Source organism: Lygodium microphyllum, chromosome 2, assembly GCF_053477565.2.
Source record: "Lygodium microphyllum isolate KBCC chromosome 2, Lygodium_microphyllum_v1.1.10, whole genome shotgun sequence".
NCBI lineage: Eukaryota > Viridiplantae > Streptophyta > Polypodiopsida > Schizaeales > Lygodiaceae > Lygodium > Lygodium microphyllum.
Genome location: NC_141136.1, coordinates 137,887,470 through 137,906,818, shown reverse-complemented (window position 1 = coordinate 137,906,818; position 19,349 = coordinate 137,887,470). Strand labels below are relative to the sequence as shown.

Below are 19,349 nucleotides of genomic sequence, written 5' to 3'. Positions count from 1 at the left end.
ATTGGGTGGCTATTACTATTTTGTCACTTTTATTGATGACTTTACTTGCTTTTGCTAGGTCTATTCTTTGAGGAAAAGTTAGAAGTGTATGATGCATTTTTGGCTTTTGTAGCACTTGCTGAAAATCAATCTAGTTGCAAGGTTAAGACTCTCCGTTCAGACCAAGGGGGGGAATACGTGTCTTCTATATTGAATTATTTTTTGAAGCAAAAAGCCATTGTTCATTAGTGCACTACTACTGTCCCACCAAGGTATTAAAGAATGTCATGCCTTTTGAGGCTTGTAACAACCAGAAACCTTCTATTGGCCATTTTCGTACTTTTGGGTGTCTTGCATATGCACACATTCCCAAGGTACTCAGGAAGAAGTTGGATAACAAGGTTGTTCAATGCATTTTTGTGGGGTACAGTAGTGAGAGCAAAGGATATAGATTATATGATCATGTCTCTAAGAAGGTATTTGTCAGTAGAGATGTGGTTTTCGATGAAAAATCAGAATTATCCCAATCTCGTTTTGATACATATCAGATTGCCTATGATATATTTGAAGGGTTACTGCCTATTTCTTTCTGTGATACAGTTGGAGTGTCAATAAGTGAACTTCATGTTCAGCCAACTGTTCCGTTGGGTAATGCAGAAAATCAGCCTATGGCTGATCTGAATGCTGAATTTGAAATTCAACAAGAGCTTGTACATAGTCAGGAAGCTAGGCAGATGCCTAGATGGTATTTGCAGACTATGAAAGATAGTCATTTGGATGCTCCTATTGCTGGTCGTACTAGAAGGAAAGCTCGTATGCATGATGGTGCACATACCATGGAGTGTGTTATGGCAACAAATACACTTGAAGATGAGGAGCCTGAATGTCTTGAGGATGCATAGCGTGCATTGAATGGCAGCAATGCAAGCTAAGTTTGATTTCATCATAAAGAATCAAACATGGGATATAGTGTCCTTGCCTGTTGGGAAGAAAAACATTTGTACAAAGTGGGTCTATGAGCTGAAAAGAAATGCAAATGAATCTGTTGACAAATATAAGGCCAGGCTTGTGGCTAAAGGCTACGCACAGAAGAGAGGCATAAACTATGAGAAGACATTTTCTCCTACATCCCACATGACTACCATTAGGTCTATCATTGCTTTGGCTACCCATTATGGATGGACTCTGCATCAGCTTGATATAAAGACTGCATTTTTACATGGGGAACTTCAAGAAGAAGTGTATGTACACAAGCCCATTGGTTTTGCAATTGTGGGATCCGAACACTTGGTGTGCAAGCTGAAAAAGGCTTCATATGGTTTGAAGTTCCTTGAGCTTGGTATGCAAAGATTGATGCTTTTTTACTTAGCCCAATATTCATAAACAACTCATCAGAGTCTACCCTTTACGTATGTAAAGAGGGGGGATCCTTGCCGGTCATATGTTTTTATGTTGATGATCTTTTGCTTATAGAGGCACATGTTGATCAAATTTCACTATTCAAACAAAATTTGCAGTAAATTTTTGAGATATCAGATTTGGGGCCTTTGCACTATTACTTGGGCATTCAGCTCATTCATAATGCTAAAGGCATTGGATTGTCACAATCTAGATACATTGGTAAACTTCTTGAAAGGTTTGGCTTATAGGATTGCAAGTCACTTTGTACACCAATGGAACCTAAGCTAAAGCTATCCTTGCATGATGGCAGTGACTTGTTTGATATGCATACATATGCTCTAGCAATTGGATGTCTTATTTAGTTATGCAACACAAGGCCAACCATACAGTTTGTAGTTTCAGCCCTGAGAAAATATATGCATCAGCCACGCATGTCACATTGGCAAGCTGTCAAGCATGTTTTCTGTTACTTGTGAGGTACTAGGAATCTTGGATTGCTTTATGCCAAGGGGGGACCATTGCACTTACATGCTTACAATGATTCTAATTGGGCTACAGATTATGATTCTCGTCACTCCACTAGTGGCAATTGTTTCTTTCTTGGCTCATCATGCATCTCTTGGCTTAGCAAGAAATAATCCACCGTTGCCACATCATCATGTGAAGCTAAATACAAGGCAGCTTTCACTACCATAGTTAGTGCATATGGCTTGACGCTTGTTGACTGCTTTGGATATATCTGTCCCATACCCTACTCCTTTGTTCACTGACAGCCAGAGTGCCATTACAATGGTATGGAACCCAATGTTTCATACACACACGAAACACATTGAGATCCACTATCACTTTGTCATAGAGAAGCTACATGCAAGTGATATCAACCTTGTCTACTGTCCTACCACCAGTAATGTGGCAGATATCTTCACCAAAGCTCTTCCTTGTGACAAATTTGAAGCATTTCACACTACTTTAAATTTAATCTACTTTGATGGATGACCCTTATATATTGATCACTCTTCACTCCAGGGGGGTTTGTTGACTTTAAATTTAATCTACTTTGATGGATGACCCTTATATATTGATCACTCTTCACTCCAGGGGGGTTTGTTGAGGTTTGACTCACACCTATGCTCACTAAGGAGTGTTGGTGATCCTTAGTAGGACACTGGAGCACTTTTTACTCTCCTTACGAGAGGTTTTCCCCCCCAGGTCTATTTCCTTTTATTTTATGTGCCTCTATTACACAATTTAGGCACTTATCATGTTTTACACCCTTCAGATGTGAAGACCCTCTTACAATCCTAAGGTTTAAGGGTTGTACTTTGCACTTGCACCTTACACTCTTCAGATTATTGCATTGGGTGTTGTGCTATCACACTCTTACACTCTTCTCATTGTCAACTGTACTCTCAGCTGAGCTTGGATCTGTCCTTCTAACACCTTAATGAAGCCATACTAATTGGGGTGCACAATGGCAGGGAGACATCTATCGAGATGGTTGGTTGACACTTTAGTGAAAATATTATACATCGAGCCCATTAAGGAGATGGGTTTTCAATGTTTCAACATTGATGGCAACGGCACTTTCCAAATTAATTTAATAACTCCCTCTTTCCATGATGCTAGCATAGCTCCCATCTCCCAAAGCTATTGACACATCACAGCCAAAGGCTTCCCCAAGCGAGCGGCATAGGTCTCAAAAAATTCATTAGTGAGGCCATACGAACCGGGGCTTTTATCCATGGGCAAGTGTAATAAAGCATCCATGACCTCATCCTCATGAATATCACTTTCCAATGCAACCTGTATGTCAAATGAAACGTGATCCTAAACCAAATCATAAAAAGCCAAACGAGCTATAGAAACATGCTCGTGGCTGTTCCAAGAAGCTCCAAAAAATAGTCGCAACACATGTGAACAATGGACTGCAGATTTGTAACCATGTGCCCATCTAGATGCTGTAGTCTAACCATATTCTCACGGGCACGGGAAGGATGCAAACCCCAAAAGAATTTATAAGACTGGTAGTAGGCATCTTGCAAATTGTCAATCAAAGACTTCAGTTTAGCCTACTAATAAGATCTCAATTGGAACTGTTGGATAAGATCAAACAATCACATTGCCACTTCAAGACAAGAATATATTATCTAGGGACTAAAGAAGCGATGAACGCACCAAGGCTAATAGTTCCTTTTCCGTCTGTTGACATTGTTTGCAAAGGGATGCGTGATGGATACCATATTGTTGGGCAACCCTTTGTACATTTCCAATCAATTTCTCAAAGGAGTGAGCTCGCCCTAAGATGAGAAATCAAACACGAATTGGTCAAAGCAGTTACCCCATACAACCATTGAAAAGAATGTGCTTCAAATAAGATGAATTGAAGTGCAATGAAAGCTTGCCCTGAAATCGCACAAAAGTACCATTGACTATGCAAGCATCTCAAATTGCATAGGAAAATGGTCCAACAAGGCATAGCTTTGCAAGACTTGCATGTCCAAGATCTCTGGCATGAAGGCATCATCATGCAAGATGTATATATTGTTGGGTATTTGACTCACGCCTTACTTACGCCTACACTCATATGGGAGTGTCGATGATCAGTAGGACACTGGGGCACTTTTTACTCTCGGTAGGAGAGGTTTTTTCCCCCAGACTTATGGTCTTATTGTCGTATGTACTTATATGCTTATGTTACACACATTTGGATACTTAGTGTGTGTCGGGTGTGAACACCCCCTACAACCCTAAGGTTTAAGGGTTGTACTTTGTACTTTCAAGTTATACTCATTCAATCTATTCTTTTGGGAGTCGTGCTTCAACTCTGTCTCTCACTCTCACACTGTCTACTGAATCCCAGCTGTACCTCGATCCTCTGATCTCACATTTGGTATCAGAGCACAGCTCTGAACTCAGCTTCTGCCTGCAATGTGCAAGTCTAGAGTCTGCAGCCCACGCCAGTTCTGCTCCAGGCCGTCGGCGCACAGCTCCATGCAACCTGTCTTCAACACTGCCCATCGTCAGTCTCGTCAGCAGTCAGGCGCCACCTCGTCGTCAGTCTGCCCGTGTTACAGCCCGTCGTCAGTCTTGTCAACAATCAGCATTGCCTGTCGTCAGTCTCGTCAGCAGTCAGTCTAGTCAGCAGTCAGGCGCGCTGTTCCTAAGCGCTTCCCGACTCAACCCACAGCACGCGACTGTCCAGCAGCTCCACGTCAGACAGTCCGCCCGTCAGACGACCTGCCACACGATTGTCCTGCACCGCCTGTCCGCCCGCCCGTCAGACGTTGACCATCTCCACATCAGCCAGTCCGCCCACCCGTCAGACGTTGGCCATCTCCACGTCAGCTCTGCTCGCGACTGTTTGCCCGCCTGTCTGACCAGCACACGCCACTCTGCTCGCCAGCCTGCTCCACGTCAAGTAAAATTTTAAACAATTTTTTTTTAATTTCAGCCCAGAACACACCTTTGGAAGAGGAGGTTCATATGCGGCAAGCACAGAACACATGGGGGATAAATTTCATGCAAATTTCTAGACTGGATCATCAGAAATTTTGGGGCTTTTGTGTATTTTATGGACAGTTGCATTCGAACTGCTGGTACAGTCACAGAAAGACTGTTTTGACAGACATTTTGGCAAAATTTTTGGGGATTTTGAGATAACAGTGTTGCAGTGCACTGTTTGCACCTTGGGAAGCGTGCATTAAAAGACAGTTTTCTAACAGAGTACGGCCTTGCACATTAATTGCAGAAACGTGTTTGCTGCAATTTCTAGAAATTTGCAAGTTTCCAGTTCATACTGCTTTGACATTGCTCATTTTGTCTTTGGAAATTTGTCATCATGGCAAATCAAGGAGGTGATGTCTTTACGTATGTATCCAAGGAAGACAGATTGGACGGAAACAACTATTCCCTTTGGTCATTCATGATGAAGAATGTATTAGTGGCCAAAAACTTATGGGATTATATCAGTGGAGAGGAAACTCGACCGGGAGTTGTAGCTCCCGTTACTCCTCCTCCCCATGGCGCACGTGGACAACAGGGACCTCAGCCCACTCCACCTTAGCCACTTCCTCCAAGAACTGCAGCTCAAAAAGCTTGGGATACACGTGATGCACAGGCCTTGTCGCTGATTGCTCTAGCAGTTCAGCGGTCCATCATACCTCATATCCGTTCAACATCTTCTTCACAAGATGCATGGTTGACTTTGGAGCATATGTTTGCAAGAAAGAATGAGACTTGAATCTCTTTCTTGAAGAAAGAGTTGGAAACTCTGAAGATGCATGAAGGTGATTCTATGCAGGATCACTTAAATAAGATTCAGGACTTGAGGGAGCAGCTCATGAATGTAGATGAGTATTTTTCGGATGCACAGTTAATATCTACCACCTTGAATTCCTTACCTCCTTCGTACTTATCTTTTCATACTGCATTGAACCTCACCATGAGGATTGCTGAGCACCCACTCACTTTTATTCAGCTGGTTAGTTTGCTTCTAGAGGAGGAGCAAACACGGAAAAATAGTGGTGTGGATGCTATAGTCTCTGAGTAGGCTTTTGTGGCAAGACAGAAAGGCAAGAATAGCAAGGTGAAAAATGCTCCACAGAGTTCTGGCACTTCGGGCACATCGCAGAATCAGTCACAAGGGGGGACGCAAGCAAAGAAAGGAAAATGTCATTATTGTAAGAAGCCCGGCCACTATATCACTGAGTGCAAGAAACGCATTGCCAAAGAGAAGGAGTCTGGAATGTCTGTTTCTACTACTCCTTCCACTGCTAGTGAGTACGCGTCCTTTGTTGTGGACAGGGACTATTGTTTTTACACTTGCAGTTATGACATCTCTTGGGCCGATAGGACACTTAGCTCTACAGAGGATGCTGACACTTGGTTCTTTGACAGTGGTGCTTCTAGACATATTACATCTCGCAGAGATTTATTTGCTTCAGTTAGTGCACCTCCCGTTGGGAAATCGGTACAGTGTGCCAATAATGCATCATACCCTGTTCGTGGTATTGGGGAGATTCAGCTCACAGCCATTGATGGCTCTATTCTCCGCCTGCAGGATGCGTTGTTTGTGCCTGGAATCAAGAAGAATTTGCTTTCTATTTCTTCTTTGGCACGTTGTGGTTTGCAGGTCACCTTTGATGATGACCGTTGCATAGTTAGAGAAAAAGAATGTATGACTTTGGTCTTGACAGGATCTTTGTGTCATGGTTTATATGAGTTGGATGCTCTTTCAGTAGATCAGTCAGCATACTTGACATCCACTCTTACTCCTGCTATGATACAGGCGGAGTTATGGCATGCTCGTTTGGGGCATGTAAACTTTGACAGCTTGATGCTTTTGCAGCGTACTCAGATGCTGGATGGCTTACCTCTCTTGGAGAGACCTCCTGAGCACTTATGCGAGAGATGCATTTTGGGGAAAATGCATCAGTTCTCATTTCCTCGTGACGTTGCTTTCAGAGCAACAACCAGGTTGTAGTTGGTGCATTCAGATGTTTGTGGGCCTATACAGACCATGTCATTGGGTGGTTGTTATTATTTTGTGACATTCATTGATGACTTTACACGTTTTTGCTGGGTCTACTGTTTGAAAAAGAAGTCAGAAGTGTATGATGCATTTTTGGCTTTCACTGCACTTGTTGAAAACCAATCTGGATGCAAGATAAAGACTCTCCATTCGGACCGAGGGGGGGAATACATGTCCTCTATGCTGAATTCCTTTTTGCAACAGAAGGGCATAGTCCATCAGTATACTACAGCTTATACTCCACAGCAGAATGGGGTAGCAGAGAGGAAAAATCGGTCACTCATGGAGATGGCCAGATATATGCTGAAGCCAAAGAGCTTGCCTCATAGTTTTTGGATGGAAGCAGTCATGTGTGCTTGCCATATTTTGAACAAATGCCCTACCAAAGCCTTGAAGACCATCACACCATTTGAGGCTTGGAACAGCCGTAAACCTTCTGTTGGTCACTTTCGTACCTTTGGGTGTCTTGCCTATGCCCATATTCCACAGGTACTTAGAAAAAAATTGGACAACAAGGCTATTAAGTGCATTTTTATGGGATATAGCAATGAGAGCAAAGGCTACAGACTCTATGATCCCGTTACGAAGAAGGTTTTTGTTAGCAGGGATGTTGTTTTTTATGAAATATCAGAATTATCCTCGGCTGGTTTGGATACATATCAGGCTGCCCGTGATGTTTTTGAAGGGCTGCTGCCCATTACTTTTGGTGATTCAGCTGGAGGTTCAGAAAATGAACCTAATGTTCAGCCAGCTGCTCCTATGGAAAGTGCAGAAATTCAGCCATTGGCTGATCGGGATATTCAGCATCATGCTGAAACTGAAATTCAGTAAGAGCTTGCACACAGCCAGGATGCTAGACAGCTACCTAGATGGTATTTGCAGACTATGCAAGATAGTCCTTTGGATGCACCCATGGCTGGTCGTACTAGAGGACAAACTCGTTTGCATGATTCATCACATACCATGGAGTTTATTATGGCAGCAAGTACTTTTGATAATGGAGAGCCTGAATGTTATGAGGATGCACAACACAGTGTGCATTGGATGGCAACCATGCAAGCTGAATTAGATTCTATTACTAGGAATCAAACTTGGGATTTGGTGTCCTTGCCATTTGGGAAAAAAGCCATTGGAACGAAATGGGTCTACAAATTGAAAAGAAAAGCAGATGGATCCATTGATAAATACAAGGCACGGCTAGTAGCTAAAGGCTACGCACAGAAAAAGGGCATTGATTATGAGGAGACATTTGCTCCTACTTCCCGTATGACGACCATCAGGTCTATGATTGCTTTGGCTGCACATTATGGTTGGAGAGTACATCAGCTAGATATCAAGACTGCATTTTTACATGGGGAACTTCAGGAGGAAGTTTATGTACAGCAGCCCATTGGTTTTGCAGTTGAAGGCTCAGAACATTTGGTATGCAAGCTCAAAAAGGCACTATATGGTTTGAAACAAGCTCCTAGGGCTTGGTATGAAAAAATAGATGCTTTCTTGCTTGGTCAGGGGTTTCTAAACAGCTCATCTGAGTCTACCCTTTACGTATGTAAAGAAAGGGGATCTATGCTGATTTTATGTCTTTATGTTGATGACCTTTTGCTCACTGGAACACATGCTGATCAGATTTCAGCATTCAAACAAAATTTGCAGCAAACTTTTGACATGTCTGACTTGGGAGTTTTGCATTACTACTTGGGCATTCAGTTCATACATAATGCTCGAGGTATTGGGTTATCACAGTCAAGGTATATTAGGCAGCTTCTTGAGAAGTTTGGCTTACAGGATTGCAAGCCAGTTTGTACTCCCATGGAACCTGGACTGAAACTGTCATTACATGATGACAGTGATTTGTTTGATATACATACATATGCTCCTGCAGTTGGATATCTTATCTATCTATGCAATACTAGGCCGGACATACAGTTTGCAGTTTCAGCTTTGAGCAAGTATATGCATCAGCCACGTATGTCACATTGGCAAGCTGTCAAGCGTGTTTTTCGCTACTTGTAGGGTACTCGTTCTCTTGGGTTGCTTTATGCCAAGGGGGGACCACTGCAGTTACATGCTTACAGTGATTCTGATTGGGCTGGTGATTATGATACACGTCACTCCACTAGTGGCAATTGTTTCTTTCTTGGCTCTTCTTGCATTTCTTGGCTTAGCAAGAAACAATCCACTGTTGCCACATCGTCATGTGAAGCTGAATACAAGGCAGCTTTCACTACCACAGTTGAATGCGTATGGCTTAGACGCTTGCTAGCTGATTTGGATGTATCTGTTACTGAGCCTACTCCTTTGTTCACTGATAGTCAGAGTACCATTGCAGTCGCACGGAACCCAGTGTTTCATGCTCGCACGAAACACATTGAGATTCACTATCACTTTGTCAGAGAGAGGCTACATGCAGGTGATATCAGCCTTGTCTATTGTCCTACCACCAGTAATGTGGCAGACATCTTCACCAAAGCTCTTCCTCGTGACAAATTTGAAGCATTTCGAGATGCTTTAAATTTGATATCCTTTGGTGGCGGATGATCCTTGTACTCTTGATCACTCTTCACTCCAGGGGGGTTTGTTGGGTATTTGACTCACGCCTTACTTACGCCTACGCTCATATGGGAGTGTCGGTGATCAGTAGGACACTGGGGCACTTTTTACTCTCGGTAGGAGAGGTTTTTTCCCCCAGACTTATGGTCTTATTGTCGTATGTACTTATGTGCTTATGTTACACACATTTGGGCACTTAGTGTGTGTTGGGTGTGAACACCCCCTACAACCCTAAGGTTTAAGGGTTGTACTTTGTACTTTCAGGTTACACTCATTCAGTCTATTCTTTTGGGAGTCGTGCTTCAACTCTGTCTCTCACTCTCACGCTGTCTACTGAATCCTAGCTGTACCTCGATCCTCTGATCTCACATATACAATCCAATCTACACCATGTAGTGATTTGTTGAGTCGAGTGAAAAGTGAATCCTCGATCCAACGAGTAAAGCCAAGACCAAAAATCTTGTTAAAGAACATTCGAAGAAATCTCGAGAACATCCATCATCAAATGCTTAGAGGTAGACTGCAATGCATCAATACACATATTGAAATCTCCCATCAACAAACCCAATCTTTTACCGAGTGCCAAGCAGGCTGCCAGCTCTCCCACAAACCACGTCTAGACAAGGGATCATTCAAGGCACATAGGCCTACTAGCCATAGGACCTCCCTTCGAACATTATTTCAACTGCTAGAAAATGATCGTGCATCATCGTGACTCTTCTGCTCAAGAGCACATAAAACATCCCATTGGTTATCATGTAGAATGAGCCACATGTCATGTTGCTTATCGTGCAAGCAAATGACATGCACATTCCAACAAGTGGCAACTTGCATATCTATTCAGAGAAAGAATATCAAACTCGAGGCTGGTTTTACATCGATTCAACTTTTTGTGCTAACAATTCAAGAGTTTCCTCATCAAGAAAATCAACCAGCACTGCAAATGAGTTCCTCCTCTAACTTGCCGATTTTGAGGTAGAGGGATCCTCTCCCTTGTTTGAAGCAGACTTAGACAATGGCGATCCCATGGCATAATCACCTTACCCCGTGTGTCAAAGGCAAGTCTTGCCAGTGGATCTTTAAAGCCATCCACAAAACCTTTCGTTATAGGTGTCCAAGAGGCAAAAGAGACTATGTCATTATTTGGACGTGCCATGGGGGACTTGATCTTTTCATGAACACATGTAGGTAGAGAATCTTGGGCAAGCATGCACGGCAGCTGAAAAGTCATCAATACTCTTCTTGCATCCTTTAGGGCATACATCCACCCAACCTTGATTCAAGCAATCCAAAGAATGCATAGGCTTTTTCCCCTTGTCTAGATTGATCATGGCAAGGGCCTCATCATCCAGAAGACTATCAACAATAAGATCCTCATTAATAGCCGTGGCACTCCCAGCCTCTAGAGCTACATGTTTTTCTAGGCATTCAGCCACCATAAAATGCCCCAACTGCCCATAAGAGAAACAATGGCCGGAAAAAGTGCCCCATTTCAAACGAAACTGCAATCATGGCATGCCATGGCAATTTAGCCATAGCCAGTTAGGCCTCTTGTGAAAGTATCTTGTGACATACACGTGCGGTTACAATTTGTGGCCCTTGAACTAGGAGGCACCAAGATTGTACCAATAGTTGTCATATCTTCCTTTTGCAAAGGTCAGGTACACAACAGGGCAAGCTTCTACTTCTACCCATACCAAGCACTCTTGTTGAAGCAAGCACTGGAAATCGGCCAACGGTTGCCAAGGCATGGCATGAACAAGGCGGTGATCAAAAAACAAAGACATTTGGCTAGGAGATTATCATGGAGCGTGGTTGACTTTAACATTACTTCATAAAAACCCTGTGGTCCTGCAAAATCTCTTCCTCCACACAGTCACCCAACAAAAGGGAATTCAACCAATGGCAAATCCAAGAAAGCACCATGATTCCACCTATAAAGAAAAGGATAAACCCTCTTTCATAAAAAGCCAAAAATAAACACAACACTGTATTTGTATCCACACCAGCTTCCAAAACATCATCGTGATCTTGGACATGGAATGTCTCACAGTTATGTTGGACAATCTCCTAGTAATGCATTAGCAAACTCCAGCAAGTGTTCCGAGTCTAAATCTTGTGATTCCTCAATGGTAGACGTGGCCTGTGCATAGGAGTGTGACTGGTGATCATTTGGCACAGGTTCCTCATTGTCTTCCATAAAAGCATCAGAAGCATGTTTGCTGCATTTGACTAGTGGTTGCACATCAGGACCAAGTTGAACTTTGGAACAAGGGACCGCCATCCTGGTACATGGAACCATTTCTTCCCCCTCTTCTGCATCCAAATCGAACCCTGAAGCCTCCACCACCTCATTGATAAAAGTGGTGTTCAATTCAGGCATGACTGCTGTAGCAGCAAAGTACACGGGTTATGTTCGCCAAATAATCTGACTGATCTCTGCTCTGTGATCTGTGATCTGTGATCTGATCTGAAATCTGCTCTGCTCTTCTCTCCTCTCCTTTCGTCTACTCTCCTCTTCTCTTTAAGGTGGCTTACGCAACTTATATTTCACCATCTTACACTTGTGAAAATATTTTCCTTGAACATTGGATGGAAAATAGAAGATGGTGCTCTTCTCTTCTCTCTAAGGTGGCTTGCACAACTCATATTTCACCATCTTACACCTGTGCAAATATTTTCATTGAACATTGGATGCAAAATAGAAGATGGTGCTCAGAAGTTTTACTCAATTGATTGTCATAACTTGCATTCAAAGTACATGTCTGATCATGAAGGAAAGTATACTATATATTATACATTATTGTTCGATCATAGACCTCTATACTCATAAAATTTGAAATCTCTCTCGTACTGATCCATCCAGCATGTGTACAAGCCCATTTCTGAGGAACAACTTAAGTCATGGCTTGAATGCATATGCTTTCCAAGGTTACTCCACAGCTTTGCTTCAGCATCCTGGAAATGATGTAGCCCAACAGAATAGTATAAGTGGGCTGACTAAGGACTTGAAAGGTGGCAAGGATGGAGGAATGCACTCGTGTACAACATGTCCTCATTGGTTGCGCACCCTCTCCAGCTCCATGTATGGCTTGGATTGCTGTTCAGAGTTCAGCGCAGTGATAATAGGCGCAAGATTGACGGGGGAAAAGCAAAAGTCACATGAGCTAATGTCCCTGATTGCATTGTCACTCTATTGTTACAGGTCTACCTCCACTAGTGTTCTCTCTCTTTAATATCCAGGTTGTGCAACTAATAAAACTTTGGCATCTCACATTTGCATGAGGTGTTACTTGATTAGCCGTTACAAATATTCATCTGTGTTGTACCTGCATGATTCTACACAATACAATGTATCTTATATAAAAGTGCAACATATCCTACATACAATGTACAACATTAGATGTGCTATCTGTAATCAATAACTGACATCATACATTTTAAAAGAACCTGACAGAGATTTGAAAGCCTTCCATGTAAAACAGGAACGTATGTTTACTTGGCACTCACAAGAACTGGGTGGATTTTATGACAACCGTGTGGGCTGGTAGATTCACCCCATGTGCAAGAGTGTTGGTAGTGCATAATACTTGAAGGTCTCCCTTCAAAAAGAGCTCTTCAACTAGGTTTCTATCTGCTAAGCCAAGTCCTCCATTGTGATACCCGACTGAAAATAAAAGGAAGTTCAATTTAGGGGTCCACATTTTAGGATATCAGATATGAAAATGCGAATCTCAGGGTCCTTCTAACCTCCATTCCTTATGCAGGCCTGCATGCGCTTATCACTGCATGCAAGTGCAGCAACATGTAACCGTTCAAACTGCTCATAAGATTGAACAAATGGGTTTGCAGAAACATTCTTGGATACAGCTGCAGAAAGTGTTAAGGCTGCTTCTTGGGCTCCCTTTCTTGTTGAGCAGAAGACAAGTGCTGCTTTTCCTTTTGAATGCTGCATGAGTATATCTGACATCGCAAAAGTAACTGAGTTCTAGGACATTGTTTACTTGAGTCTGAATCTGTCTAGATAACAATGCATGTACTGATATCTCAGAGAGATTGTTTTCAGACTTTTTGGATGTCTGCTTTGTCTTACCAAAAAGGAAATTCTGTAGTCTCTGATATCGCATCGATGAATCCATAGATAGAAGAGCATGGAAATGCCCATTCCATATCGTGTCAAATAATAAACCAATAATAAAGAAGATAAATAGCAACCATCTTGAATGTTCTTATCATGGGCTTGAGTTCCTAAAAGAAAGCGAGTGACTGGTTACCCTCTCAAACAAGAAATCGTTCTTGGCAGGAGCATAACCTGATACACAAAAAACCTTGTCAAACGCATAGTTGCAGACGACAGATCATATATGCAATTGTACAAATCCCTTCTGAAAACAAAGGAACTTTGAATTTTGTGCACATTTTAGAAAAATGTTACTTAGAGCCTTAGGATATATTACTAGGAAATGAGATAAGAAAGATAACAGATTGTAGGAACAAGAGGCTTGAGTAAGGGTTTGGATGTCCAATAGTTTTATTTCTTGAATAAGCTACACCACGTCATGACACAGTAAGGACTTATGCCAATAAATGCACTATCTTTCCTCGAACAAATCGACAGCAATCAAAGCAAAAAGGTTCATAGAGGTTCAGATAACCAATTCTCTAAGTTTATAGCTTTGAGTTGCAGGTGACAAAGTCACTTTAGCTTTGGCATAATGGAAAAATCTCTTTGTGTGTAATAAACTAGTGCTTAGTCAGGTTGGTTTTTGATTCACACAAACAAACCTTTAAGGGCTCTAATTAGCCTTCAAAATTGTTTCCACAAAGACAAACTTTTAGAGTTTAAAGATAGTCCAAGTGCAAGTTCTACACATACCAAAGACTTTTGTTGTCAACTTGACAGGCCGCACTTCTTCTCCAAATCTGTTTGAACACCATGCCAAAAAAAAGAGCATAATTCATAAGTTTCCATAGCAAACAAGGAGCTGACCAACTGAACTGCTTGAGCTTTACAAAAAAGTGGTTCCTTGCCTTTTTATGCCCTGCTTGGGGACTTGCAGCCATTCCGCTGCATACCAAAAGAGAACCAGTCATATGAAGTTCAATTATTGGCCCTTCAGAAGAAAAAGAGGGCAACATCATCGTCCAAAAGTTACCAAGATCTTCAATGTTGGGTATTGTAGCGGAAACTGCAACAAATCGAATTTTAGCTACAGGAGAGCTATGCATTTCTGGGTAACGTGCAAGCATTTTCATTCGACTAATAACAGCCTCAAGAGCTGCTCCACGAGGATCACTTAGAAGGTGGACTTCATCAACTAAAATCAAAGCTATATCTCCGAAAAAGCTGAGCCCACCACAGTCCCTGTAACGGCGTGTGAAGGAATCAAACTTCTGCATACAACATAATTATGTCTAAGTAACCTTTCACTTCAAGTTGAAGAATGTATACAAACAGTTCTTGAAGATGAATGTTTTAAACAATACCATGTTTGCACAATAAAGTGATAAACTGTATAAGCCTCAAAGAGCACAAAATGGTGCCACAAAATGGAGATGAAAGAAAGCCTTCAAATGATAATGATTTCATTTCCTACAGAAGTCTTTCTATCATGTACAACCATTGTTCTACTCTCAGTTTTCTTTTTTCAGAGAGGGGAAGCAAGTCTATGAATAAATCCCCTCGAGACAAAGTATGCCAAGGCAAAATACAAAGTACAAAGCAGCCCCATAAGGGATTTCCATTCCAAAGGACATATACAGCAAAGGGAATTGTCTTACAAGGTCTCAATAAATAACTGGTTGGGAGGTCTCTAGTACTAGACTATATGGGACTAACAATAAAAGAAAGTGCCTTGATCCACAAGTCCTAAGAAAGCCATCTCTCCTCCTTATAGTGTCCAAACTGCCTCATATCCTCTCCCATCTCCCATCGAGAGTGGAAAATCTCTGTCCAAATCCTATAGAGAGTCTTTCCAGTAGACATGTCCAATCTGTTGCGTGGCTGCATCTGGCAGTCCATATGTACTGCCCCTAGGTTTACAATGTCTGTGAGAAATCTGGCATGGCAATCCTGCTAACAAGCTTACCCAAGACGGTAAGCACAGCACCCCTATACATCCTCATATCTACAAGCTAGACCTATAATTGTGAACCCCCATGTAACAATCATAGAATCTGCAATACCATGAAACATCATCCTAAGGGCTCTCTTCCAGACTTCCTCAGCCCTAGGGCAATCCCGAATGCAGTGCCTTCTGTATCTCCTTTGTGTCCCTGCATCTAACACAACAAATAGGGTCTCTACCATAGCCAAGCCATGTACCTATTGCTCAACTCCTGTACACTAGTAACCAAAGAAAGAGAGAGAACTTTCTTGGTCTAAAACTGTCCTCCAATCTCCTCAAGAAGTCAACAAGGAAAGGTGATGATATACCTTGTCAAGCCCAACATTGAGGTGCCTCTAGTGCCACCGTAATCCTGCTCATCTATATCCTCCCCCCAAATCAAGTTGTGTATCAAAAAAAGGGAACATTTCTAGGTATCTGTGCAAATGGATCTCTCCATACCCACTTCCTCAAATCCCATTATAGTCTCTAAAGAGGCCTCCTCTTGTATGCCTAATTCCTCTATACATCCATCATGCATATCTCAAGATCTCGGTCTAGGTGCCAAGTCATGTCACAATGACCTGCAACCCTAATCATCTATCAAGAACATCCTATGAACTCCAACTCATCCACATCTTCCATCCTGAGTCTACCATCCTCTTGTGCTGAGAAAGTAAACTCAATCCCTCCACTAATGGCTACTACTAGAAGAAGGATATCACCTCTGGTGAAGGGCCCAATCCATGTCTATAAGGTGTCCTTATTGGTCCTCCAGTCAAGGAGTCATTCTACTATTAGTTAAGAGTTTCAATGAAAGATATAAAGGTTGATGCAAAATCCAACAACTTCTAAAATTTACAAGGCTACTATTTTCAAAAATTACTCAAATGGAAATTTTGCTCACGTCAAAAGCTCCAAAAGTTAGCAAGAAACAATTTTCTCCTCAACAGCTATCTCAAATTCTTGACCATTTAATAGATTTTTAGAGTAGAAAGTTTAGATTCTAGAAGCTTCTTTCTTTAGAAAATTTGACACGTAGCATCTAGAATAGAATATGTGTCATTTTGAAAGAGAATGTCCCTACACTTGTCATTTTTCTCAACACTTAACATTTTTAACAAAGACTTGTCATTTGTAGCCTATACTTTCCACTTTTGAGTACCCAAGCCCTACATCTATATATTGGAGGTCTCCCTCTTCATTTCCAACAAGCTTTAACCCTGAAGTTTCAACCACATGCTTTCTACTTACTTATCTAGCACTCATTCGAGAAGCTTTTTCTACTCAACTTGAACACATCAAAGCAGATGAGAAGGAAATCTGCTTGTTATCCATTGCATGCAAAAATTAGGGTCTCAGAACCCTGACTCTTAGATTTGCAGCAAATCAGCCCCATTGTATATGGTTTAGTCACTTTGAGCTCATGGTTTATTCAAAGCAAGGACTTCTTCCTTGTAAGAACCTTTTTGGGTTGGCAAGATCTTTGGAATCAAGTTCATCATTGAGGTTCACCATGTCAAGAGGCAAATAAGAAAATCTCGGCCAAAAACCGGAAGGATCCTAACACTTTGTATCAATATGCTTCTCTATTTACAAAAAGATACAAAGATACAAGGAACTCGAAGCTGATCGTGAAATTCAAGCTTGATAAAGAGAAGGGCAAGAGTGAGAGCTAAAGCAAAGGTCTTTGAAGATTTCCATACCGAGAAGGCTCTTAAGACAAATGGTAGGTATTATGGCTACGAAGGCCTATCTCAATATGAAAGGTATCAATGTTGTTGATGCAACAAAGTCGATGCACCTATTAATCAAGGATCCATCCAAGCTGTGACTTCAAAGTCTAGTCATGCACAAGCCACCTCCTCTTGTCCCAAGAATCTCTCCATGGAGAAGGGCAATAAGGAAGTCAAAGAACCAATTATTTCCATGGTAGTTGAATCTCTAAAGATGCGGTTAGCGAAGGAAGACAATGCCAGTAGAGACTTCAAGTCTAGAGAGAAGAGCATCAAGTTTGATGTTTTCTATGGTAAGAGAGATTCTCCAAAAATTGTCTCTTCTAGTAGAGAATTTAATATTGTTTTTTGTAGTGAAGCTCGTGAAAAGATGTGAATCTAGAGCATGGTAGATCCTATGGCGGATTGAAGATGAAGACCAAACTCATGATGACATAGACAAGTAGAGACAAATTGTTACACAAGTGAATTAGGTTCCAAGATGGCAGCTTGGACTCATAAACACAATCTTGTGTAGGACTGACAAAGACAAGACACTTAACTGAAAGTACAAAGCATCGTGACATTGTATTCATTCCATATGAAAAGTGGTAGTCAAGTACAATGCTTTATAGTTGTTAGATGGTAGTAGTTTTCCCTTTCTATGCATATGGAATTCAGTCTGTCTGCATGTCCTAAGCCCAGAATTGCCTCATACAAAGAGGCTACATTAGGTGTGATTGCAAATATCTCAACACCCCTCCTCAATCACAACCAGAAAGTACAAAGTGTGTAGAGGCTTTAGTGAGAGCAACATCTGCAAAGTGTGGTCACACCATAAACATGGCAAAAACATCAGAGGCTGTGGCAGAAAAGGCTAAGTGTGGATACCACAAACATGATGGACATTTAGAGGCTGTATCAGGGGCTTCATAAAGTATACAGAGGCTGTAGTACAAGGCTACATGGGGATTTTTACAAGCTTATGTCCGAAGTATTAGGGCTAGGCAATACAAGGCTAAAAATTCAGTAAAAAATAGGATCAAGGATTGTGAGGCCCTTGCGGTTTTTAGCATTTCTTTTGACATAGATCTTTTGTACATTGCAGATGTCGATGTAGTCCAGCTTGCTCTTTTTTATCATGTATTTATTCTTCACTTTGCTTGCCGCTTCAAAGTCTTCGTGATTTTTATGCTGCTGCTTCTTATTCTTTGATCGTTTGGTCCTCTTCTTCTAAGTCCTCCTGATCTGCTTCTTCATTGACTTTGCTTGCATATGCATTAGCCTTCATGTCCATGTTCCCCTCAAGCAAAGGTATCATCTTTGAGGCAACGGAAATGACTTCAAACTTTTGCACTTTCATGTCTTCAAGGTCTTCAAATGGATACATTGATGGCATTTGGATATAGGCAGCTCCATGTCTTCCTGTAGGTAGAATAACATCTTCTATGTAATGTAAATGGGCCATAAGATACATGTTACTTTTCATGAGAAGCATCCACTTAAAAATTTTCATCTTTGGCATTGGAACTCAACTTCAAACCCTTAACTTTTTGACCAGCAAAAAGAGTTGAAACCTAATGTGTCAATGAAAACACACTACGCTTAGTGCTAACAAGCACTATCTTGATGGTTATGCTTCTTGTGTGCCAGCTTGCAAATGCCTTCTATTCCGTAAAGTCTTCCAAAACTTCGGCAACCTCCAAGGAATGTAACTTAATGATTAAAATTACTATTGATAACTTCAATGAGAAGAAATAGTGAGAAGATGAAGTACAAGAGGAGCTTGAGTTTTGATGTAGGTGCTTGAAGTCTTCCAAATCTTCTTGATTAAATGCTCAAATCTTTGTTGGCACTAAGTAGAACTCAGATCAGAGTGGTAGGCATATGATTTGAGTGGCAAGAGAGAGAAACTGAAATTTTTCAAGAGCTTGATGTTGAAATGGCTATGGAGTTAAGGTTTCAGGAACAAGCCGACTGGTTTTTCAGTCGTAGTAGGGCGCAGAGTACATCATTTGGCAAGATATTTCATGAGAAGGGATTTTGGATATGGAGCTTAAAAAGCCC

At 41.6% G+C, this 19,349-nt stretch overlaps 1 protein-coding gene across 1 annotated transcript in view; it reads right to left on the bottom strand.

Moving 5' to 3' along the window:
- The window catches only part of RCK (DNA helicase ROCK-N-ROLLERS), a 164,545-nt gene that overhangs the window by 73,232 nt on the left and 71,964 nt on the right, over positions 1–19,349 (bottom strand). The window contains exons 6-12 of the mRNA XM_087698996.1: positions 14,617–14,854; positions 14,492–14,528; positions 14,337–14,383; positions 13,735–13,772; positions 13,554–13,575; positions 13,211–13,423; positions 12,971–13,127 (exon numbers count right to left, since the gene is read on the bottom strand). Coding sequence (XP_087555122.1) covers positions 12,971–13,127; positions 13,211–13,423; positions 13,554–13,575; positions 13,735–13,772; positions 14,337–14,383; positions 14,492–14,528; positions 14,617–14,854 — 752 coding nt within the window. The remainder of the gene's footprint in view (positions 1–12,970; positions 13,128–13,210; positions 13,424–13,553; positions 13,576–13,734; positions 13,773–14,336; positions 14,384–14,491; positions 14,529–14,616; positions 14,855–19,349) is intronic.